Source organism: Camelus dromedarius, chromosome 22 (genome assembly GCF_036321535.1).
Source record: "Camelus dromedarius isolate mCamDro1 chromosome 22, mCamDro1.pat, whole genome shotgun sequence".
Taxonomy (NCBI): Eukaryota; Metazoa; Chordata; class Mammalia; order Artiodactyla; family Camelidae; genus Camelus; species Camelus dromedarius.
The window spans coordinates 9,877,427-9,902,885 of NC_087457.1; the positions used below are offsets into that span (position 1 = coordinate 9,877,427).

Here is a 25,459-nt window from a genome sequence, read left to right on the forward strand (position 1 = left end):
GTGTGGTCTCCTGGTTGTGAGACTCTTGGGGTCTTCCTAACAAAATACTTTTGAAATGGAACCTCCTTTTTTCTTCCCTTAACCCAGGCAAAACTTAAAGAAAGGAAAAAGCAGTTTTTGCTTGTAGTTGTTTGGCAATGGAATAGTGATGCTTTGAAATGTATCTGAATCAAGGAAAAGTGATGAACCTCCCGGTGGCACCAGCAGAGCCGCCCTGTCTGCTCATCTCGGTCCGTCCCTTCCACCGCCTCTTCCTTCTGCTGTGACCGAGCTTCCCCCTAAAGTCAACCCTTTGTCTTAAATCCTGTCTTTGTATTTGCTCAGAACAGTCACAAGCTTGGCCCAGGGACGGTCCCTTTAAAATTCAGGGTGATAAACAGAACGTTCTCTCACTGACGAAGGGCAGGGGGTGAAAATTGAGCCCATTGCGAGCTAGAGTTTTCTGACTTTAAAACCTTGAAACTTTGTGCTCCTTAAACCTATAATCTGCACCACTTCAGAACTAACGCAGTCACTCTGGACACCCTTTTCTGTCCCATAGGAGCTCGCTCGCGTTGCACTCAGCTACTAGTTCAGGTACTCTGACCAAAGAATCAGGGGCCCTGCGTGCGTGGGCAGCGTGGTGCCGGGGGTCTGGGAAGCCCGCACTCGCCCCCTGGTGCTTTCTAGCGGCATTTTGTTCTGATGCACCAGCTTTTGCACAGGGCTGTGCTTCCTTCAGCTGTGTGAATGCCCACATTTGCTGGTGCCCAGAAAAGAGAAACCCCTCGTAAGGGTGCAGCTGCTGGCTTGTGGGAACTGGGTTTGCCACACCTTCGGAAAACTCCCTCTCACCCTCTGTCTTGTTTAGGTAAGGGCAGTGATTACATTTGTTTCAAAACCTAGAAAGAAACAGGGTGGTTACCACCATGGCCTGTGGACCTGAGTCCCTTTTGTGGCTTCTGACTGAACCCAGGATTTCTGCAAGGGAGCCGTCTGCCTTTCTAGAGTCTGAATTGCCGGCCTCGTGTTTCCTGCCTAGGTCTTTCTCCTGAGGGGAAAGAGGTACCTAGACCGCGTCATCTCTGAGCATCGGAGCCAAGGAACAGTGAGCGTCCCTGGCTGGCTTGAACGCGTGTGCTCACAGCCTGTGTGTGTCCGTGTGTGCAGCGTCGCGTGTCTCACTCAGAGTTTGTACTTCCCGTGGGGCGGTACTTGCCGCAGCGTTTGGGCCTTGGGGTAGGTCTGCGGTGCCCACTCAGCCTCAGCCCCATGGCCGCGTCGTGCTTGTCATAGGACTCCCCAGTGCCGTGTCCGGGGACTTCCGGACGTGCTGGTAGCTGCTGGTGAGGAGGGCACGTGTGGAGCTGGGGTGCATACACAGCGTTTGCAGAGTTTACCTTGAAGACCAGCTGCAGAGGTGGTTTGCGAGCCGGCATCCCATGCTGCCCTGGCGCAACGTTGTCAGCCCGCCTCTAGGGGGTGGGCTGGGACCCCTCCCCCCGAGGCCTCCGTACTGTCTGGCGTCAGCACCCCCAGCAGGCCAGGAGCTCATCCCGCCCGAGGCAGGCCCCCCACCTGACGAGATTCTGAGGCTCTTGCCCGTAGTCAGTCATGTTTTCTTTTGTGATCATCTTTTTCCCGTGGTATCTCATCAGGAGACACTGAAGATGTTCCTTCCCTTTCTCAGCTTCTGCAAGGCTGCTGCCCAACTCACGGTACAGGGGAGCCCTCGGCTCCTTTCCTCCTGAAGGTACTGCCCCCCACCCTTTACCCAGACCTCAGCGCCAGAGGCCTGACATGCTTCTCTGTCCGATAAGTCCTTGTTCCTCATCACATAGACACACTTAATTCTTAGCACAGAAAATCTGGAGAGTCGTCACAGTACCTTGTGATCTCTTGTTGCAGAACTGCCCAAAGCAGTGGCCTGTGGATGAAATTGAAGGGTTTCAGGGTTGGTTCCCTCACCGCACATGTTGGCGTTTGCAGGGAGGTGTCAGGAATTCCTTGTTCGCAATCAAAACTTGATTACCAGCATGCAGAGTCCTTATTTTGTTGCCAGCCATAGACATTATTTGAAGCACGCTATTTAGAAACATCATTTGCTGACTCTTAGCAATGCCTGATTAAACCAAGCAGTACTTCTGCACATTTTAATTGATCTCAGCAAAAGCAGCATGTGGGGGGTGTCCCCCGTGGCTCTGCAGTCCCAGATCCCGGGAACCTCTCCCATGGCCCTCAGGTAGAGAGGGCGGGGTCAGCAGTGCAGGACCCTCTGTGTTCCAACCTGAAGGTGAGGACTGCTCCTAGTCAGACGTGATGCGAGGGACTTCATTCTGGGAGAGAAAACTTGGCTGGGCTTTCTGGGGCCAAGCTAGGGGTGGTGGTCTCCCTGTGGCCAAAACACAGAACTGAGAAGGGTTTACACAAGCCAGCAGGGAAGGAGCCTTGTGCAGGCCTGGCCCGCTGTTCCCAGCATCCTGGAAAGAGCCGGGAAGGCATCCTTAGGGAGGCGGGGCTGCTTGACCCTGAGCTGTACCTCTTCTCCGCCTTTATCTCTAATCCCAGGCAGTTGGAAGAAAACTGACATTAAAGAGATTTCTCCGTGGTCTCACCCTCAGGGCTCTTGTGGGTTTAGTTAGTGGTCATTGGAATCACATTCTCTGGCAGTTTTCCTTGGAGTCATCAGTCAGGCTCTCTCAGCCTGAGTTCTCAGGTTGTGTCTCAGGCTCGCAGGTCCCGATCTCTGTAGTTTAGCTGTCGGGGGCCCAGAGCAAGTTTTCAGCAGGTTGGCGGCCAGCGTCCTTCACTTCAGGAGTGGGCGATCCCTGACCCCTTCACTTCCCCATCAGCAGGGTGTCTGCCTTAGGAGGAGCACCGTTAAACCGGAACCAAAGCGGCACCCCGGACATGTTGAGCGTTGGGCCCTGCGAGTGGCCATCATGGCTTTGGCTTTAAGTTTCCCACAGCATCTTCTCCAACAGACAAAGACCAGTCAGCTCTGTAGGCAGAGGAGCATCTGGCCCTTCCTGGCTCCACAGCTCTCTGGCTGTCTCTCCTCCCAGGCCACCAGCCTGCCCGGGGCAACAGGTGTCTCCATCGGCCTTTGACATCTTCTGCCATCCCATCCAGAGGCCTTTAGCGGCCACTCTTGCACCACAGAATAACCCCAGCAGCGACGGAGCGCTTCCCAGGGTCTCAGTCTCACAGGGAGGACTCGGTCCAAAGCCATCGCCATTTTCCTTGTGCCCAGGTGGGTGTCCTCTGCCCTGGACAGTGACAGGCCAGTGCCTGCAGGGGGTGTCTTCAGAAAGCGAGTGTCCTAAAGACTTGAATCCACGTGACGGTTTGCGGACCAGAAGGCAGCAGCAAGAAAATACTGCAGGTTAAGTCGTATATGCAGTAGGGTTCCCTAAGTCTCAGTGGCTCTTCCTTTGTAATTTACATGTGTATCTGTAATGTCGCAGGCTTTTGGAGAACATTCATGTAGATCGTATGTCAACAGCTTCTTGTCACCTGCCAGTGTCCTAGTGGGTGTTTGTAATTGTGTACCTGTGTGTATCCGTGTGTAGATTGTACATCAGTGTACAGTGTGTGTACGTCAGATGTATGTGTCTGTAACCAGTGTGAATGAGAAGCAAGTAAAAACCTCACAGGACTGAGTGTATAATGCAGTTTTTGAGAGTCTGGATAGTGGTACTGTTTTATTAAACTTAAAGTCAAAGGATATTTTGATTAATTTTTTTAATAATAAGATTTTATGCTAGAAAATTTAGTCTTTGAGCTTTGAATCACCAGGGCAAATATGACTCTGAACTAACTCTGTTGAACTATCTCAGGGTACTGTGTGCAGTACCGAGGGGGTAGCTCATTATAACTTGGATTTACAGAAAGAAACACACACACACACACACACACACACACACACACACACACACAGGCAGCCTGAGCTTTCTTAGCAATTTCAGTATTAAAGCACTTAAAGTCAAACTGACAGTTTGGGGCTTCTTACAAAATGTGATGCTGTAAAGCACACGTTCTTTATTGTTGTAATTAGTCCAGAAAAACAGAGCTTTCAGAAGAGCGCAGTGAGTGGCAGGTGTCACTTACACACCCGCGTCCGTTTCTCAGTAGCTCAGACCACTCCGAGCACCGCGTCCTCGCCTCTGCACCTCGGGAAATACTCCAGCCGCTGGAGTAGCTCGGGGCTCCCCAGGACGGGGTTCTTCGGTCACACGAATCAGCCTCTCATCACAGGTGAAAGGAGTTTAGGACAGGCTATGGACCAGCTTGAAACTTCAATATTTTTATACTGAGATCTCTCTCCCTGCCTCTCCCCAAAGAAGAGCCACTGGCCTTAGCTGTCTGAGCTTGCCGCTTACCATACAGTGTATACATAGATAACTAGAGATTAAAATTTTATTACCCAGCATGTTGGTGTATTTACAGCAGAGCTGAGTGCGTGTGAGTGAGTTGTTGAGGGCAGTGTATGTGTCTGAACACCGCCTGGCGCTCCTGTGTCCCATTCGGGGGGCCGCGTTGTGGGGCGCGAGGCTCGTCCCCGCCCCAGGCTGCAGGAGTGGTGGTCGCGACACTTGAAGTTTTTAATTGAACTCTAGAGTCTCAAATTATTTTTGCAAATGTATCCTACGTCCTAACCCTCGTTGGCGTGCGGTGCGCTGGCTTTGTGGCTGTCCAGCAAGGTCTTCGTTCCACAAGAGTGTGTTTCCTTCTAAGAACTGTAGTGATTTGCAAAAACCTCCATCTGATTCAGAAATCGTCTACAAAAGGAGTAGCAAAAATCAAAAAGTTTACTTTGGGGCCTTTGTTATTTGAAACGTTTGGACTTTTCATAGAAAGCCAAGTAACCATTTGGCCTGGATGGTACCTACTCGGTGGAAAGTACATATGCACATTGACTTTTAATGCCACCAGGAGACTTTCTGAAATTGTAGGAACGAAAGGAATTATACCAACTGAAGTGGGGGGTGCGGGGCAGCGTGCGAGGCACTGAGCTTCCACCCGAGGGGGACGGCGGATGGCCGGTCTGCTCCTGAGAGCCCCAGGACCAGTTTACTGTCCCCTCGGTGTGTGCGGGGACAGGCACACGTCCGGGCCTCCGGTGTGCGTGCATACGCTCGCACCGTGTGCACAGTGGGTGTTGTCAGTTATGTGAGAGTTGCATCGGGAGGGGGCAGTGGCTCGCAGGCCTGGGGGCCGGGGTCTGACCTGCTGATGCGCTGGGCTGTGGGGCTGGAGATGGGGAGTGAGGGCAGGTGTCCCTTCGCTGGGCGGAGTGCTGAGCCTTCACGAGCAGAGTGAGAAAAATAAGCACCTTAACTTCAGATCCTGAAGTGTTGCTTACAAGAAGGAATTTCGGAGTCCCACTGAGGCTGGGATGCCCCCGAGGAGCCCAGCACGAAGCTCAGCTCAGGACCGCGCCGCAGGCCGGGGCTCCCCTCTGATGGCCCAGAGATGGGGCTTGTCTGTCCTCCCCGCCCCCCTCCTGGGCTCCCGGAGCCACGCGCACAGCTGGCCTGGTCCACGTGCCCCTTCCTGGGCTGCAGGAACCCAGCTGTCCTCACGGGCCAAGCCTGCAGAGGGGGCTGAGTCACTGGCAGGGACGCGTAATAGAGGTACGAGGAAAACGCCCTGATGAAGCCAGCACCCTGGGTTTTGTCTTTGCAAGAAACGAGCTGGCATGTTGAGCCGTAAGCAGGGATGGGTGGTCTCGCTGCCGTCTGCCTTGAGGGCAGGCAGGCAGAAGGGCAGTGCTTTGCCTCCTTTGCCGTAAAGCCAGCCTCTCTCGGTTCCAGCCTGTTAACCGGGGCTCAAACACTTTGGCAGAGTGGCACGCCCCTCTGCCTGCAGAGTTTTCTCCACCAATCCCTTCCGTTTCCCTGCAGCCCTGGTGCCTTGTGTCCTTGCAAATTGTGCAAGTGATTAGTGATCAGATAGCAGACTGCTCCTTCTCCGTGGCCACGCTCTCAGCATTAGCGGACTGGGAGGAGCTAACGGTACTGTCCCTGTGCTGGGAACCCGCACCTCCCCGCCCACCGGCCTCCCAAGGAAGGGCCGTCTCCCGGAAAGGACGGCATCTGCGGTGGCCGCCTTTGGAATGGAACAGTAATTTATGTGGATATTGTTAAAGTGTTTAAAGAATATTTTGGAAATTCAGTTTACATTTTACAGTTGCTTTATTTTTTATGGAAATAGATGTATATAAATACTCCCCCATCTCACTGTCGTTCAAGTAAAGCGAACCCGTGTAGACAGTAAGTCGTCTGCCGTGCGTAGAAGCTGTGATCTATAGATAACATTTCTCTACTGCGTACATGTTCCTGGATATAACTGTTCCTGTGTTTTTATAAGTTGGGGCTAATTTGTTGTTTGACAGCAACAAAATTTATTGCATTTAGATGGTTTTTATGTCAGAGAAATCATGCAAAATAGTGAAGGATTTAACACCTGTATATGATATATGTAAATGTACAAACTTCAGAAAGAAATAAACCCAACAAATTTCAATCGTTTGAGGGAACGTTTGCATTTCCTTGAAACAGCGAGAGCGGTGCCTTTCAGACTGAGCACAGCCCAGCGCACCCCTTCCCGGGAAAAGCCACCGACAGGCCTGGCCGAGGAAGCTTTGGCTGCGGAGTTAGCTGAGTGGCGAGAAAGCCAGTTTGTTCAGCTGGGCGGCACCTCCGTGCGCCCCCTGAAGCCTGCTGCCTTCATCGGGGCCCCGCGGAGGGAGGGCTGGGGCTTTCGAATCCACATGCGTCCCATCCACGCCAGCACTTGTCACCAAGGCAGAGGGGTGGGGGGTCCGGCACCACCCTCACGTGCATCACCCATCACCACTTTATGGGGCCTACTGTGTGCGTTTGTGCTCTCCAAACCAAACCTGATGTCAAAAATCACATCTGCTGACTTGGAAAAGGAAAAAAAAAATCAAATTCCAGCCCAATCACTTGACTTCTGAATATTGGAGAGGGTGTCTTATGTTGGAGGGTGGGAGCTCTCTGAAGCAAGGCCGCTGGTTCTCTCTTCCTCAGCATGAATGAGAACTTTGTCCTGCAGAGACCAAACCAGCCGCTCTGAGGTGTGACTCCCTCGGGGACAGACGGCTGGGGGGCTGAGGGGTCCCAGGCTTCCACCCAAACTCCCTCAAATGTGAATCCTCTTGTGCAAATACTGAATCAGGTTGCACACCTGAAACTAATATGTAATATGCCAGTTGTATCTCAGGAAAAAATCCAAAACAAAACTCCAGTGCTCCTTGCCCGGTTGTCCTCTGGAGCTGGGAGTTCCGTGTGTCTTGTCATATTGTTTGTTGCACAATTAATAGTATTTGAACCAAAGGAAACTATAGAGGTCATTTCTAAAAGATGAATGCTCACAGGAGGGAACTTAAGACGCAGGGCACATTAAGGTGTTACGATGAAGAAACTAGCAACTCTGAACACGTCTCGCCCCAAGAGTAAACCAGGGGGTTTACCCATGCGACTGCTGAGTCACTGTCACCTTTTACTGAAAACTGTAAGCAACGGGGCGAATGGGAGGCAGGCATCCCCACCCCAGCACTGGGGAGGACGCGGCGGCCCAGTGACCTTGACTTTAGTCCTGGCCGTCGTTTCAGTGCGAGTAGGAAGGAAGCAGCAGATAACGTGGGAGCCAGCCTGGTTTCCTGGGAACAGACCGTGTCAGACGTTCATGCCCAGTTTTGTAAGATCAGGTGGATTAGAAGAGCGCAGCAGACAGGTATCTGAGCTGTAACAAAGAACTGAACGTGGCCTTTCATGACCTGTGTCTGGGCAAAGTGGAGAAATAGGACCCGGACATCCGTACAGCTGGTGGCGTGTGAGCACTTGACCGATGCTCGTTAAAGGCCCACGTCAAGCTGGGGGACGTTTCTGGGATCCTGCGGCAAAGCTTGCCTTTTGGCCCCATCCGTTCAACATCTTAATTAAGAACTTGACTAAAGCTACAAAAGGTGAGTATTTATGAAAAAATGTTTATGTTGCAGAGCGGGAAGAGGGTGATGATACTGAAGACCAGGCTCAGGATTTGGAAAAAACTTCATCAGGCAGAGAAACGGGGCAGATCAGCAAGGTAAGATGTGAGCGGGCACGATTTTACACTTCGGTTAGTAAGAAGCCGGTTACACAAGGTCAACAGCAGCCCTTGTGGTGCCTCGTGTGGCAAACAGACAGGAGAGCAAGCCTCCAGCCTTCACCCCCAGCAAGCCTGCTCGGGCTGTCTCTGTGAAGAGAGGACTGTTTCCGAGACCAGGAAGGTGAGCCACCTGCCCTGCACCCGGGAGACTGGCCCTGAGACCTGGGTGTGAACACATCAGAGGGCGTGCCGAAGGGGTGACCAGGGCTGGTGACTGGAACCTACGAGAAGAAACACACCAGCTCAGTGGCAGGGAGAGCCTCCCCGCCTCCAGCTGCCACAACACAGGTCCTCCACCCACAGGCTGGTTGCGACGTGGCCTGGCACCCATGGTGGCCAGAGGGACACTGAGGACCAAGAGAGACATCCGGCGGGTGGCTGGATGGTCACAGTGATGACCAGGGGTACAGATACTTAAATTGGGCGCACTCAGCGGCCTGGCGCTTCCCATGATGCTGGGACATAGCACCATGGTGTCCCCATGTCACAGGTGATGAAAGGCCGACATCAGGCTCCATCTCCTCAGGTCTCCTGTGGCATTTTAATACCTCAGCCACTTCCGTCTTCAGCCACAGATGTCAGAGCTCTAACAGCACTGCCTTTCCGATCAGCCTCACACTTGAGAAGCAGTGAGGCCACTCACGGGAGTAGGAATGTCTGCGTGTGCCCCGCAAGGCACTGGCGTAGGACCCTTTTCAGCTCCCCACTGGCATCACAAGGATTTAAACCTACAAATGCCTGGGTCCCATCCCACCCAGGAAGTGCTGATCGGACTGGTCTGGAGCGGGGCTGGGGAACTGACTGTGATGTGCAGCATGGCTAGAGAAGCCCTTCCTGAGAGCCTGGCCTCTCCCAGCTCCCACCGCATCTCCTTGGAGATGTGACCTTGTGGAGCCTCAAACCCTCCCAGACCCACGGAGACGGTGGGCGTCTGCATCTTCCCGCAGCTCCAGGGAGGGTGCGCCTGCGGCTTGGGAAGCACAGCTTCAGAGCAGCTCGCAGTGTGGTTCCCAAGGAGCACGGGGTCACCATCCTCCAGGCTGCCCGGCCCTGCTGAGCCGGAGCCGGGGCGGCCTGGCCATGGAGCTGTGCCCTCCCTGTGACGGGGGCACAGGCTGAGGACCACAGCTTCGTCACCACGAGGCTGCAGCCACCCCCACACTCGCAAAAGGGAGCTGGATGTCTGCTGTGTTTGGTGCCCTGTCCCTGCACCTCTCAGCTGTCTCCACGGAGGAGGGAGGCCAGGGGCTGGCTTATCCGTGCATGTGGCCAGGGATACCCAAGCAGCCCTCTCTGCCTAACAGGCCTCCCCTCTGCCCCCAGACCAGCCTGACACATGAGGCTCAGCCTGACCCTGCTGGAGCAGCTCCCCCATTAACCCTCCTTCCTACCCTGGCTGTGAGGACAACCCACCCTGCCCCATCCAGACAGCCTTCCCTGGTGAGGGTTAGTTCTGCCCTCAGTACAGCAGCATTCTGGCCACACCGCCAAAATTTGTGAGAGGCCTTTACGGCCTGGAAGAGCGTATCCAGGGAACTCTTACCGGCAGTCCCCCAGGAGTATGGTTGCAGGATAAAATACAGGACACCCACTACATTTGAATTTCAGATAAAAGCAATACATTTTTAGTGTAAGTATGTTCCATGCAATACTTGGGACATATTAGGCTGTAAAAAGTACTCACTGTTTAGCTGAAGTTCAGATGTAACTGAGCACCCTATACTTTACCTGGCGTCCCACCCAGGAGGTCCCTCTGCGTAGCATTCCCTCACCGACTTTACCCTTTCTTGGCCCAAAAGAGGACCTTGCCAATATCTTTGGGTTAATCAAACCCGTGGAAGCTCATTCCTACTGACCAGGCTTACAGTAACTTGCCCCCAGTCACATGTAGGTGATGTGGACCAGGATGTGAGCCCAAAGGTCTGAGCCCACAACCTCAGGGCTAACTGTATCAGTCAGGGTCCAATCGGGAGTGAAACACACAGGGAGAAATTAGCATGAAAGATGACTAACTGGAACGGAGGATTGGAACCGCACACGAGAGGTGAGGAAAGCACAGAAGGCAGCAGCAGATACAACACGAAGAAACCAGCCCTAAGGCTGAGAAAGGGGCCCAGGGAAGAGCGCTCCTCTCCCACGGCTGAAATCCGGCCCTGGGAAAGGGCCTGGCTGGGCTCCGTGCTCCTGGGCCAGTGGAAACTGCGGGACGCCTGTCTCTGGAACGTGCTAGACCTCTGTCCTCTGGAGTGCCAGGGAGAGCGTCTCGTGGGACAGATTGCCCACGGGGGCTCGGGAAGAAGCTGCTGCTTGTTGCGTGCTGTGACCCCTGTGGGCTGGAGGACATCCGCGCACCCAGAAGGTGAGCACCGGGGAAGCACACCTGTTACCGAGTCCAGACTCGTTCGGCTCGCCGCACGACAGGCCAATAAATCAGGAGACGAGATTTTGGCGCAAGGAATAGCGACTTTATTCCGGTAAGCTGGCAGACCGAGAGGATGGCAGATGAATGTCTTGGAGAACCATCCCACCTAAATCAGAATTTAGGCTCCTTTTATTCTAAAAAGGGGAGGGGATGTGGTACGTTGTTGCAAACTTCTTGCTGCAGGAGTTCTTTGTTCTTGCAGCTGTCCCTGTGGGTCAGGCCATGGTGTCCCTATAAACCAACAAAACAAAGGTTATTTTCTATTCTGCAACTTTCTATCTTTATATAAGTATAAAAGTGCTAACATCCTTAAAGGTCAGAGCCTTGAGAACAGGCTCTCCTGTCTATTTCAGGCTAAAGGCCAGATTCTTTTACAAAAGGTGCAGAGCTAACAAGACTAAGCCTAGAAAACAGGGCACAGGGTTAAAGCCAAAGAAACAGATCTAATGGAGTCAGATTTGTTCTTTTCTGCTTCATATCCTCTGTAGGGAGGGGCGCGCGGGGGCCTGCAGAGCAGACACATGGAACCCAGAGAGAAAAGCCCAGTAAAGAAGGAAAAAAAGGCATCACTGAGCTCATCTACAAAACAGAAACAGACTCACAGACAGTGAGCAAAGCTATGGTTACCAGGGGGTAGGGGGTGGGAGGAGATAAGCTGGAAGTTGGAGAATTGCTAATGTTACCTACTATATATAAAATAGATTTTTAAAAAACCAAAATTCTTCTGTGTAGTACAGGGAACTCTATTCAATATCTTTAATGAAAAAGAATATGAAACAAATATATGTATGCATATATATGACTGAAACATGCTGTACCCCAGAAACTGACACATTGAAACTGATTGTACTTCAATTAAAAAAAAAAAAAAAAGACTGCAGATCTGGAGGCCATGCAGGGATAACTGGCTCACAGCTGAGTCGGAAGCCGGCCCCACACAGAGCAGCAAGGTGGTGTGTGGCCAGGAGCTCGAGTTCGGAGCCAGAAAGTCGCAGATCAGACCCCGCCGTCACTGTTCACGAATCCTGTTCCATGACTCTGGGCAAAGTGCTTCTCTACGTGCTTCAGTGTCTTTCTCCCCCCAGCAGTTTTTTGCTTTGAAAACTTCTCAATCTTGAGAAAACTTGAAAAAATAGTACAGTGAACACCTGTCACATTTCAGGTTCTCTGGAAGCAGAGGCTGAGACAGCTTGTCTGCGAGGAATTGGTCAGTTGATTAGGGATCCACACCTGTGAAAGGAAGGTACGAACAAGGGCCAGGCAGAGGAGGAGCTGACCTGCTTCTGGAACCCGCTGGGGAGGGTCCCCTGCTGGACAGAGGGCTGGGCTTCACGCCCCACGTCTCAGCGCCAGGAAGGCTGTGGCCACTGGGTGGTGGGGGGCGTGAGGGTGGGACAGCTGGGGGCCCGCTGCAGGAGATGTCGGTGGTCCACACCCCATCTCCCAGATGCACCAAAGGCTAACATTTTGCCGAATTGCCCTTCTATAACTCACTCATTAACACTTAAACTTTTTATTTTTGCTGAACAATTAAAAAGACTTCCCCCTGAACCATTTGGAGACATCATGAGACTTCATGCCTTCGTACGTCAGCGCGCATCTCCTAAGAACAGAGACACGCTCCTCGTAGCCAAGGTACCATCCCACTCAAGACATGTAACACAGATAAAATTACATTACTTGATATCTAGTCCATATTAAAATTCCCCAAATGTCCCCAAACTATCATTTATAGCTGCTTTTTCCCCCCTTCTTCTAGCCAGGATCGATCAAAGGTCGAAGCAATCATATTTTCAAGTATTTCTTCTGCCCTTTTCTCTCGCTCCTTCTGGGGTTGTATGTACACCTGTTACATACTTGATGTTGTCCTCTCATTCTTGGCCTGTCTGCTGTGAGTTTGGGTTGTGTTTTGGCTTTTCACTCCTTTTCCTTTGTGTTTTAGTTTGGGGATTTCTACTGACAACTTCAAGTTCACTGCTTCTCTCCTTGGTGGTCAAGTCTGCTTGTTGAGCCCCTTGAAGACTGCGTTCATCTCTGTAACTGCAATTTTCATTTCTGGCATTTCCATTTGATTCTTAGAATTTCTGCCTCTACTAAAATTGCTATTTAAGCTAGTGTATCATCCACCCTTCTCCTTGCAGACCTTAACACGCTGGTTATCACTGTTTTAAATTTCTTGTTTGATAGTTCCTACATCAGTGTCACAGCGAAGATTGCTTCTGTTAATTGTTTTCCCTCTTAACAGCGTGGTTCTTATTCTTACCTTTTCTTATGTCTCAAATTTTGTTGTTGCTGAAAGCCAGAAAGCTCCTGTAGGACTGTAGAAAATGAGGTAAGTACCCAAAAGCCAGGAGATGGTCATGTCTGTCTTTCTTCTAGGCTTTTAAGTAAGTTGACCCAAGTCAGGGGTTGAGCTGATTTTGGTGATGGTTGTAAAATTCAGCAGCATTAATTATATTTGCACTGTTGTGCAACCATCAGCACTGTTTCCAAAGCCTTTTCATCATCCCAAAAGAAAACTCTCTACCCATGAAGCGCTAACTGCCCCTTCTCCTCTCCCCAGCTCGCACTAACCTGTGTTCTACTTTCTGTCTCTGTGAATTCACCCATTCTAAATACTCATGTAAGTAGAGTCATATATGTCCTTTTGTGTCTGATTTTTTTCACTCAGCACAGTGACTTGTAGCCATTCCTTTTTATCACTGAATAATATTCCATGTTATCTATGTACCAGATTTTGTTTATCATTTGTCCCTTGATGGACACTTGGGGTTTTTCCACTTTGGGGCCATTGTTAATAACACTGGTATGGACATTTGCATGCAAGTATCTGTTTCAGTCCTGATTTCCATTTATTTGTGTTATACAGGAAAGAACGGACTTGCTGGATCATATGGTAATTCTATGTTCAACTTTTCGGATGAGTCACCAAACTGTTTCATTTTATATTCCCACCAGCAATCAAAGATTTCCCACCATAAACTGAGGGCTCCCATGTCTCTAAATCTTTGCTAACACATGTCATTTTCCCTGCTTTTGTTTATAGTCACTCTAGTAGGTATGAAGTGGCATCTCATTGTGGTTTTGATTTGCATTTCCCTGATGACTTTGAGCGTCTTACATGTGCTGTTGGCCATTTGTAGCTCTCATTTGAAGAACTGTCTATTTAAACCTTTTGCCCACTTGGTTGTTTGTCTTTTTGTTATTGAGTTGTAGCAGTTCTTTATATATTCTGGATACTAAACCCTAATCAGATACATAATTTGGAAAAAAATGTTTTCACATTCAGTGAGTTGTTTTTTCGCTCTCTGGATAATGTGTTGTTATTTTTATGTTTATGGTATTTAACAGTTTTCTCCTAGTAGTAGATTTTTTATAAAAATAAAAATGTCTCCTCTGCCCTTGGCTAACTTTAGTATTTTCGATTTGATTTGATTTTTTTTTTTTAGTCCATTATCTATGTGGCAATAACTAAATTTATTTTACATTTCCTTTCCTTTCTCTCTCAGGCTTTGGTTTTGTTATTTCTTTGCCATAATATATAAGTTTCATATTATTCCTCCAGGCTTGTCCCTATGCTTGTCTTGGTCTTTATATAGAAGTCAGTTCAGTGCTCACCGACATATTTTTTGCCAAAACTTCCCTAGTGATCGCTTGGTTGGATGAAGTTCATGTGTAAGCAGACCCTTAGGCAGGGCTCCTGAATGTTGTATCTCTAGAGTCCTTGCACGGTAGCAGCCTCTTCAATACCTGTGATATTTGAAAGACTATTTGGCTTAAAACTCCTTGGCTCACATTTTCTTGCATTTTTAAAGATATAATTTCTTTATCTGGCTTTGTGTATTGCTGCCAAGAAGTCTAATGCCAAGTAATGTTCTCTCCTTTGTAAACAACTTAGCCTCTGACCTTGAGAGCTAAAGAATTTTCCCTTTTATCTTCAGAGTCTGATTGTCTTAATGAAGTATGCCTTGTAATTGGCTATTAACAGTTCAATATTTCTAGGTATGCAGTTGGTCCTTTTGAAGGGGCAAAACCCACAAGGGGCCATTGCCTTCCCGCTTTTGTGCTTCTGTAAAAAAGCTTGCTTCTAGGAAAATGAAACCCCTAAAATTTCATTGTTTCCCAAAAGCTCATGCCTGATTGGTCCATTTCTAACACTTCATTTGCATAGGGTGTGAACTTACTTAATCAAACCCTAAAACCCTACAAAAGCCTGTGTAAACCTACAGAGAGGGTCCAGAGCTTGGAGTGTTAACCCCTCTGGGCCTGCTGGCGTAATAAACCTGAGTTCTCCAACCCTCCGAGTGTTGCCTGGTCTCTCAGCGGGATTCAGGTTTCTGTAACACTTTCAGTGTATATACTTGGTGCTTTGAGATCAAGAAAGTTTCCTTGGATTACAGTTTTAAAGTTTAGTGCTGTTTATTTTTTCCCACTTTCTAAGGACTTATTGAATCTTCTTTGCTTACTTTTTATATTCTGATCCTTTTTACCCTTCCCTAATTTTATTTTCATTGTTTTGGCTATATTTACTCCTCTCCTCAGTGCTTCTCATTATATTTCCAATAAAATATTTTCCCTTGTGCCCCTTGCAACTTAATTTTAAGTTCTGAGATAACCTTTAACATCTTTTCTGAGTTTGGTCAACTCATATTTCTTCCTATTTTGGGGGAACGATTTTTGGATTCCCAAATTCCCTGGAATATCTTGAGATATTTTTAATATCTTCACATTTTTGTTCAAGGATCTCTATGAAATTTGATATTGGTTGAGAGGTGAGGTTTCCCCCTGCTCTTTGGGGAAACTGGGAGAGGACTGGACAATTTTTTTTCAGATTCTCATGCTCTGTGTTCTTCTTACATGTATATATATAAGACCTGCCATTTTCTGTTATTTGAAATGCATTATAGTTTCCCAGACCATCTTTTAAGTCAGGAGTAAGGAGTTTGCTTGTCTTCTGAGGTTTCCAAATCCCAGAGTACCTTCTCTTAGGGTAATGAAGTTCAATTTCTTTAATAAACCTCGGATCTTACTTGATTTTATGATTTCTTTTTGCTTGTATAGAATCCTTAATTTCTACCCCTTGCTTCCTCCTTCCCCCCCAACAACCAAGCCTCCTGCTTCTAAACTGCCTCCCCCTCTCCTAGAACGGTGCCTTCCCCAAGCTGCCATCTCCAGTTCTGAACACTTTCTAGTCCTTTCTTTCCCGGGCGCTTTGAGTCAGTGCTCAGCATCCCCAGGTCTCAGAGCTGTTCCCAGAATGTCTTCAATCAGGTGGACCCCATCTCCCTGGGGGAGACTTTATCTGTGTTCTGCCATGACCCCTCAGTCCTCCACTGTTCTCTCCTATTTCCTGTGTGGTTTCTCTCTGATTCTCTACTTCGGCTCGGATTCTGAGCAGTCTGTTTGTTTCAGATGCTTCTCTGCCTACTTACAAGCACATTACAGTTTCAGTCCTCTTTTCCCCTTTCGAGGAGAACATGCTGTAGGCATGATTTTAAGGGGAGCTTCACTTGAACATCTGTGTTATCTGTGTGGTTTTGTAGGATGTGTGGCTATATTCTAATTTAGACAGTGGCCCTTATCCCATGAGAACCAGAAAGTCTCTGTACCTCAGGTCCTTTGTCTTAAAACAAGAAGGTCCAGAACTTGGCTTCCGTGTTATTTCAGGGTCAAATGAGGTAGTGCGCATATAACCGCCAGCCTGGCACGTGGCCCAGTAAGTGCTCAGCTAACTTCGGTTGCTGTTCATATTGTCACTGTCATTGTCATTCTGATCCACATTGTGAGTCTTCTGCACCTGGGATGTTTCACTGGCTTCTCCTTTATCAAAGATCCCCTGGGAGAGAGAGTCTGAGTTTTGGTTTAAGATTTTCCCTTAGTAGCACATGTTTTCCTTCCCAATCAATTTGAATTTGACAAGCAGTCATTTTTACTGTTTCTAAAAATATATATATTTTTAATATGCCAATATTTTTCTACTGGGGATAAATGCATCTTCAAAGCAATTAATCATGAAAGCAGATGGGGCGGTAACAAACACAAATGCCTGTGGGTCCCGGCAGGAGGGCTGAGGGGGTGCCCCCCCCCGCCTGAGCTGCCTGCGTGTGGTACCCCTGCCGTTTGGTATTTTAGAAGATTCTCTTTTTTCAAACCAAGCTGTTTCTCCTTTCTCCCACTTTGCTTTCTCCTCTCCTGTCTCCTGACGTCTCATCCCCTCATCCTTTTCTTTCCTTGCTCCCTCTCCCATTCTCTGCCCTCTCCTGCACCTTCCTCCGCAAATGGGTGATGGCTCTGGGTGATGGCTCTGCAGTGTGTCAGTTGAACGAACAGTTTATATTTAGAACACCCCTCCTCCCAGATTGGAGTTAACACATGCCCTCTCGTTCCGTTTCCAGCTGCCTTCCCTGCAGCATCACTGCTCCGGGTTCAGACCATAGAACATGTCATGCCTGCTGGCTGAAGGGCTGGCTTAGGACGGGGCCCAGGGAAACAGCTGCCTCCGACAGACAATGCTGGGTACCGTATTACCCTCAGACAGTGACAGATACCGCGTAGGGAGCAGCTGTAGCAGCGCAGAAATAAGTAACACTCAGTTATTACTGCTCAGAAATCCCCAGAAATCATTCCAGTCCAACTTGCTGGCTTCAGAGTGGGAGCTGTTCTCTGCATCTCTCTTTCTGCAGGACCCAGGTGAGCGCCCGCGATGCACCGAGTTCCCGGGCAAGGTGGTAGCAGAGTAAGGGCCTCAGAGACACCAGTCCTCGTCCTGGAACCTGTGTTACCTTCCACGTCACAGGGGGACTTTGCATGTGTGATTCAGTTAAGAATCTGGAGACGGGGAGATTATACTGGAATATCTAGGTGAGACCCATGCAATCACAGGGGTCTGTATCAAGGGGAGGCAGGAGATCGGAGAGGAAGGAGATTTGTCACAGAAGCAAGAGGGTTGCAGTGACCTGAGGAGGGGGTCAGAAGCCAAGGGATACAAGTGGCCTCCAGAAGCAGGAAAAGGCCAGGAGTTTCCAGAAGGAGCCAGCCCTGCCAACGCCTTAACTTGAGCCAGTGAAACTGACTGTGGACTTGTAGCTTCCAGAACTGTAAGGGGATACATTTGGGTTGTTTTAAGACACTACATTTTTGGTGATTCATTACAGCGACAATAAGAAACTACTGTGGGCACTGTGAGTTACCTCTTTACAAAACATTCACTCTGAACATTTAACCCCAGCAGTTAAGGGACTCATTCAAGTTCACAGGGATGGTTATAGACCAAGTGCTGATGAGAACTGGGGTGACTATATATATATATATACATATCATTTCGCTTTTGATGCATGATGAGTAACCCAGAACTTTGTGATTTAAAACAAGGAACATTTATTTAGCTAACGACTCTACAGGCACCACTGTAAGCTGGGCTCTCCTGGGCGGTCTCCCTGGCATTCCCTGAACTTGTCCGTGCACCTTTCGCGTCGCTGGGCCCCCTGGGGTTGGTGGTCCAGCCTGGCCTCAATTGGTGGGTTTATCTCTGCCCTACCCACTCTTTTAGCCTCCAGCAGGCTTTCTCAGGCTTGTCCTTATGGCAACTGGGCAGAGCTCCAAGAGAAACAGGGAAAGTCCACGAGGTAGGCTGAAGCCCGTGTGTGGAACAGACACTTCCCTTCCACTGAGTTTTATTGGCCAAAGCCAAGTCCTAAGATGAGCCCGGATTCAAGAAGGGGGAAAAGATTCTACTTTTTGTTGGAGAAGCTGAAAAGTCACGTTGCAAGGGATGTCGGTACAGGGAGGCGTGGGAGGTTTCGCAATGTACCCTTTCATGTAATTGACAGCTTAAACTGGGTCACTTTGAAAAGAAAAGGGGTTGCTTTTAGGAATTTTATCAAGATAACAGACAGAAACCAGGACTGTCCCAGGGGTTAGGGTCCCAGAGCCCTTATCTCCTGACTCCCAGCCCAAGGCTCTTTTTGCTTCCACACTGTGTTATGACACTGCTTTGATGACCCAGGGAGGAAGCCACAGACACTCACAGAGGGCGGACCTCAAATCTGAGTCCAAGCCAGACATAAGCATGAATGATATTCCTGGTGTCCAGGTAAACGCCCTGTTTCTTTCTATAACCCAAGGAGTGTCTCCTTTAAAACGCCTCCCTGGGGCTTCCTGCCTACCTGGATGGTCAAGTCTCATTGTCAATAAAGACGGTTGCTGTTCTCAACAACCTGGTGGGGGCTGTTCCGAGTGTGTATGTGTGTGTTTAATGTGAACATACATTGTCTAAATATACATAATTTATCGAGTTTCCACTTGAAGACTTTCCTGTAAGCATGGATGTAGAAAGGTCGCCTCTGGGACTTTAAACCATAGATTTTTGTTGACCTGACCTGCAGGGACTCTGGCTCTTCTTCTAATCCTGCCATCCCTTTCAAAGCTTATTTCAAAAGTTTATTTTTATAGCTTGGTTTATAAAAAGCTCTCTTTTTTATCCCTTTTAAATGATACAGTATTTTTGAAACAGAATTTCTCTGTTGAGAAACTTGAGACATTTTTGTGCTATAGTTTGAAGTCATGAGCTGGGACATTCGGAACTTATTTAAAAGCCAAGAAATCCTAAAGTGTGTGTGGTGGCTTTTTAATAACCTCCCAGGAGGCAGGCCGATCTTGGAGAGGTCATCCAGCCTCTCCAAGACTGCTTTGTCTGGTTCCGGAATCAGATGTCTGGACAGAGCTCAGTTCCCCCTTGATTAAGCCTAGAGGCCTTGGTTTGGCTTTGCAACGCCCCAGACAGAAGTGTGGGTCCTGGGAAGGCCGCCCCAGGTGCCTGGGGACGTTGATTCGTTTCTGATGAGCAGGCCTATGTAAAAAACAGTGCAGACATCCTAAATGTCCAAGGTGATGAGTTTTTATCAGCCGCCCTCCCCTGGAACCAGCCCCTGGGCTGAGAGACAGACCATTCCTGGTTCCCTGGGAGCCCCCTGATAGTTCCCTCCTGCCTTCACTCCCTCACCTCCCACGTCCCTGCTCTCCGATTTCTACACCACTGATGAGCTCTGTCTGTTTTCCACTTTCTAATGGGAAATCGTATCGAATGTCTTGGGTCTGCTTCTGCTCAAGATTGTTCACGAGATTCAGCCACGCGTTTGTGAGTGGTTGCAGCCTGTCGCCACGTTCCTTTGCACAAATACACACACATCACAGCTCTGCTCGTTCTTCCATTAACGGGCATTTCCAGTCTGGGACTGTCAGGAGTCGGGCTGCTCTGAGATGCCTCTGAGTGTGTGCTCACCTCTGTTGGGTGTGTGCCCTGGAGCGGGATCCTGGGGTCACCTGGTCTGGCCATGTGCAGTTATTAGGTTCGGCCAATGGCTTTCTGGGGTGGTCGAACCCATTAGGTGTGTGTGAGTTCTGTTTGCTCCACATCCTCACTGATCCTGGGTATTTTCTATCTTTCTTTTTTTAATGGAGGGACTGGGGATTGAACCCAGGACCTCGTGCATGCTAAGCACGTGCTCTACCACTGAGCTATGTCCTCTTCCCTTTTCTGTTTATTGTAACCATTCTGATAGGCATGGAGTGCTATGACGTTGTGGTTTTGATTTTAATTTCCCTGTCCACTGAGAAAGTTGAGAAGCCCACACCACGATGCTCCAGAACGTCCCGTGAAGGTCCCCGGAGACTGGTGCAGAGCCTGCCTGCTCCCCTCGGGCTGGAGAGAAACTCGTGGGAGCAGGGATGGGGGGCTGGTCAGCCAGGCTCTGGTTGGGGAAGAACCTAAACCCCCCAAACTCTAGGACCCAGAACACTTCTGACAGCTGTGTACTCTTAAAACCCTTCACAGCAGGCCACCATCCCTGTGGCGAGGGCACGGGCCCAGGGAGGACAGGGGCCATTCCAGAGCGATCCTGGCTGCTCAGTCCAGTGTCCGCAATGAGGGTCCTACCCTCCAAGAGGGCCATGTGGATCAGATGCGCCGACTGCCGACTGAAGCATTAGGAACCGTGTCTGTGACCTCTGGAAACACACAAGCTTATCATCTGACCTCCATCCGCAAGACTCCCTGGTGTGGGCTTCAGATAAATTTCCTGACCATCTTCCTCATTGGGCAGAGGAGGAAACCAGGCTCAGAGGGGTGACTCCATTTAGTCCTCAGCGGCCCCGAGAAGCAGGCGCCGCTGTCCCAGGTACCTGGCAGACAGACCTTTATCAGAAGTAACGGCTACGATTCCAGCGAGGCTGCCTGCTCCCAGCTGTGTTCGGCTCCTCCTTTGAAGATGGATGATGGATAACCATCTTCGCAAGAGAAACTCACAGTGCTGACATTGTTTTTCTCAAATGGGCCCCCAAAAGAGCCAAAAAATCTCTTCCTTTTCCACGACCCCCCCCCCCTTGGTTTCCAAGAAGACTGCTCTGGATGGTGACCCTCACTTGGATGTTTAACTTCCGCATGTCCGTCGGAAGAAGTGCCCGGCTTCCCCTTTCTAGGTCCATCGTCTTGTTGGACGTGGAGGAGGGGCACCCCTACCTGACGCCCTATTCCATGGGCTCGTCCTCTCCTCCCGGCCTGGTCCTGCCACGTTCACCTGGCAGAGCTGAGCCCTTCACTGCTCATCAGCCCTCGGCAATCACTCCTTCTCCTGAACTCAGCCTTAACAACTTGGATCCAACAATTTAGCTCCCAGTGGCCTTCTGTCCTGTGTAGATGACCCTTTGCTTCCTGGGGTTTGGTCTTCTCCACACCCGACAATGATTATAGACTCTCAGGGCTGGAGTGTCCCACACAGGTCACAGCCTGGACGCGCGACCCTGTCTTACCGACTATTTCAGTTGTTTCTCAATCATGTGAGTTAAAACATTTAACTATTATAATATCTCTTTCTTCAGGATGATCATTTTGTGTGTGCACTGCTGACTTTTCTCCTGGAATAAAATCTTTTCCTTCTGGTAATGGGGGAGGGGGTGCACCGTTGGGAAGGGGTTTCTGCAGTCGTTAGATGCGATCCATGTTTTTCTTTTCACTCTTGGCACAATTCTAATCCTTCTACGTTTTCCTGGATACTTTCCACGTTGATGGTTAGAAGTCCTTAAAGCAGAGCTTAATAGCAGCACTGCAGATCCCCCACTGCTGGAGGGTTCCGGGGAACAGCACATGTACACCGGATGGAATCAGGCCACGACACTGTCAAAATTCATGGCTCTACTGAAAACGTAAACACCCTTCCTGGCTCTCCAGACCCTTGGTAAGAGATGCCAAATGGCTTGTGTGCTTTGTGCATGTTTGTTCACCCGGGGAAAGGGCTCATGAGCCACCAACTCCCCCCAGTGCAGGAAGAGCCAGGACGAGAGTCAAGGTCTAGACCATTTCCAAGGCCAACCATCAGCTCCTGGATAATCGAAAGTTAACTTCTTTACCTCTGTTTGTTCCCCTACATTTTGGTGACTTTTGTCATTTTTCAAAGGCATCAACCCAGGTCCTGCCCACAGCAGCTGGGGACACTTCTGTCTCCTGAGCACATTCCGCACAGGAAGAGCCCTGGGGTGGGGGCTCAGACACCCACCGCCACCCGCCACCTCCAGAGCAAACTGTGGCTTCTCTTCTGCTGTTCCTTTGGCTTTTCTCTTCTTTATAACTTTCAATTTTCCTTGCACTGAACATATTAAAATTTAACAGTCATGGTCATAGTCCGTGACACACTGAAGCTTTCCTGATGACTGCATTTCCCTCTGTCATTGAAGAGATGGTTCTCAAAGTCACCCTGCACCTTGAATGATTCCCACATAATGGTTATTTGATTCTGTTTGCACATCGTGATTTTTATTCTTCACAGAGAGAATAGCTTTGTGTCCCTGACTGGGAGCCTTCCTGGGCTGACGTTAATAATGTAGCGTGGGAAATTTTTTAAATTTTCTCATCTAAGGAGAGGCCAGTTCTGGAGAGTGAATACTGGGCAAATCCAGCTTCCCCACCCCACCCCGTCTCTGTTCCTCACCAAGCGCTTCCAAGGAGAGAGAAAGGGGTGAAGCAAGCCAAGTGCCTGGCTTTTGCTTTTTGAGTCCAGTGTGGCGGCTGGAGCAAAAGCTGGATTGCTTTGGGGGGGGGATAACCAGGTATTTATTTATTGATTTATTTTTTAATGGAGGTACTGAGGATTGAAGCCAAGACCTCGTGAGTCCTAGGCACGTGCTCTACCACTGAGCTCTACCCTCCCCCGACAAGTTTCTCCTACTCTTCTTGCTCTGAGCACCTTTAGGGGGCCATGAACTCAACTTGGGTTTGTGGGTCAGGGTCAGCTCGCCTCTCTTACAGGGAGAGGTCTTGGCTTCGGGGACATCACAGCCCTTCCCTCTGACTCACTGTGTGGCAGCTCTGCCCTTTGGACAAAGGTTTGAAGATACTCTGTGGACATCGTGGTTGGCGTGACCATGTTGTTACAGTAATGTTACAGCTCTGTTAAGTGTGACAGCAGCCTGGATCCTGTTGAGAAACCAAGTGACACTCGGAGGGCTGGAGAACTCAGGTTTACTACGCCAGCGGGCCCAGAGGAGTTAACACTCCAAGCTCTGGACCCCATCTGTAGTTACACAGGCTTTTATAGATCTTTAGTTTTTGATTAAGTTTATGCCATACGCAAATGAGGTGTTAGAAATGGACCGATCAGGAGTGAGCTTTGGGAACCAATAGAATTTTAGGGGTAAGTTTCATTTTCCTAGAAGTTCCATTTTACAGAAGCACAAAAGCGAGATAATGCTGCAGGGCCAGGGAGCCGGATGGCACCAGCGGGAAAGTAGTGGCTCTGCCTGAGGTCCTGCTGGTCTTTTCATGTGGCTTCTACCTCAATGTGAGAAGGCATTTTGCCTCCTCTGCTGTTAGTAGACACCTAGCCAGTGGTCCTGGGACCACGAGACTCAGAGGCAAAGTAACCAGAGGGCTGTGTCTCTCTGCAGCCCCCACCTCCTCCCACTCCCAGCCCGCCCTGCCCTCAGGCTTGTGTCCCACCTGTGCTCCTGGGGCCCCTCATAGATGGTGAGTTCCTGTAGAGGGAACTGTCCGCCAGTCACTGTGCCTGCCATAGGGGCACAATGGTGAGTGCAGTGGACACAGTAGACGCCAAAGACACCTGTGGATGAGTGAAGCCTCCAGCAGCGAAGAGGTTCCAGGCTCAAAACCCCCTTATGCTCTGAAAGTGTCACTTGCCCAGGGGCCCACATAGCTTCGCCTGCTGCCAGCTCAGTGACCTCCCCTCCCCAGGCTCTCTTCTTCCTAACTCTCGGGGGCTGGTGCTAGGCAGGTGTAAAAGTCCTTGAACGCACTTTCTTTCCTTCCTAGAGGAAACCACCCAGATGTGCAGGGTCCTCCTACTGCATTCTTGTGTCCGGTTGTTCACAGCTGGTTTGCTCCTCTGTGGGAACTGACATGACAGGCACTCAGACCCCAGCAGGTGACCCAGGAGTCTGTGGGTCTGTGCGGTGCTCTGGATCTTGGCTGGCTCACCATCTGCAGTCACTTGGGGCTGGGGGTCCAGGCTGGTTGCATCAGCTCTGCTGCAGCAGAGGAGGGTTGGGGGTGGGGACACACTCGAGTCTGAGCTTGGAACTGGTTGGCACCCTGTCCCTACACATTCCATCAACCAACAAGTCACAGGGTGAGCTCAGACCCAAGAGATGGGGCTCAGACTCCACCCTCTATGGAAGGAGCTGCAGAGTCACATTGCCAAGGGCACACCTCAGGAAATGGTGAGAAACTGGGCCATCATCTTTTAATTTGAAGTATAGTCAATTACAATGTGTCAGTTTCTAGTGTACAGCACAATGTCCCAGCCACGCATATATATACTTATATTTGTTTTCACATTCTTTTTTGTTAAAGGTTATGACAAGATATTGAATATAGTTCCCTGTACTGTACAGAAGAAGTTTTTGATGTGTTTTTATATACAGTGGCTAACCTTTAGAAATCGCAAACTCCCAATCATCCCTTCCCACCCCCTTTCCCTGGTAGCCATGAGACTGTTTACTTTGCGAGTCTGTTTCTGTTTGTAGATGAGTTCATTAGTGTTCTTTTTCTTCTTTCTTTCTTTTAGATTCCACATGTGAGTGATGTCATATGGTATTTTTCTTTCTCTTTGACCTTAGATGTCCCCAGGTCCCCACCTGCAGGGAGGCTGCCTTAGAAACCCAGCCATCACAGGGATCTCAACCAACTGGATAATCAGCATGAGCCGTATTCTGTCTCTGGAGGTCCTGAGCCTCTCACAGGCATTTTGATATAAATCAGGTAGGAGCTAAGCTGGGGGTGGGGTTGGCTGCATTCTCTCCCCGAGACTTCTGGTGTGTGTGAGACCACAATTTAAGCACCTCTGCCTGGCATTTTACCCGGAGTCCCTGAAGTGAATATTTTAATATAAAATTGATTTTTAAAAAAGGTTTTACTTATTTAATTGAAATATAGTCAGTTACAATGTGTCAATTTCTGGTGTACAGCATCATGTCCCAGTTTTATATATATATATATGTGTGTGTGTGTGTGTGTGTATATACACACAACACACACGTATTCATTTTCATATTCTTTTTTCATTAAAGGTTATTGTAAGATATCTTAAAAATCTATTCCCATATACAGTGGGTAACATTTGCAATTGCTCACACGTGCAGTGCAGTACCCTAAAACCCACTAGTAGAGGCCTGCAGGACAGGCTCTCTGGTGTCACATCCCCTAGAGACACTGGCCCACTGAGTAACACCTGGCTTCCTCGAGGGCCCTTAATTTGGCCCTGACTTCACCTCACGTTATTTTAGAAAGGACTGGCCTTTGGGATTCTGGTCACGAATTTCTCTGGTCCACGGACTCTTCAGTTAGAGGGAGGTAAGCTTCAGCTGTTGTGCTCAGAT

General features: G+C 49.4%; 1 protein-coding gene across 7 annotated transcripts in view; it reads left to right on the forward strand.

The window, feature by feature from the left end:
• Positions 1–24,940, forward strand: part of PSD3 (pleckstrin and Sec7 domain containing 3) — a 463,075-nt gene extending 438,135 nt beyond the window's left edge. For 4 of the 7 annotated variants that reach the window (XM_031439999.2, XM_031440003.2, XM_064477401.1 and 1 more), the window contains one exon: positions 8,006–8,734. In XM_031439999.2, coding sequence (XP_031295859.2) covers positions 8,006–8,247 — 242 coding nt within the window. In that variant the 3' untranslated portion in view covers positions 8,248–8,734. Of the gene's footprint in view, positions 1–8,005; positions 8,735–24,700 lie in introns of those variants that run through there. The other 3 variants (XR_010377299.1, XR_010377300.1, XM_064477400.1) reach the window with 2 other exon arrangements.
• The last annotated feature ends 519 nt before the right edge of the window (positions 24,941–25,459 follow it).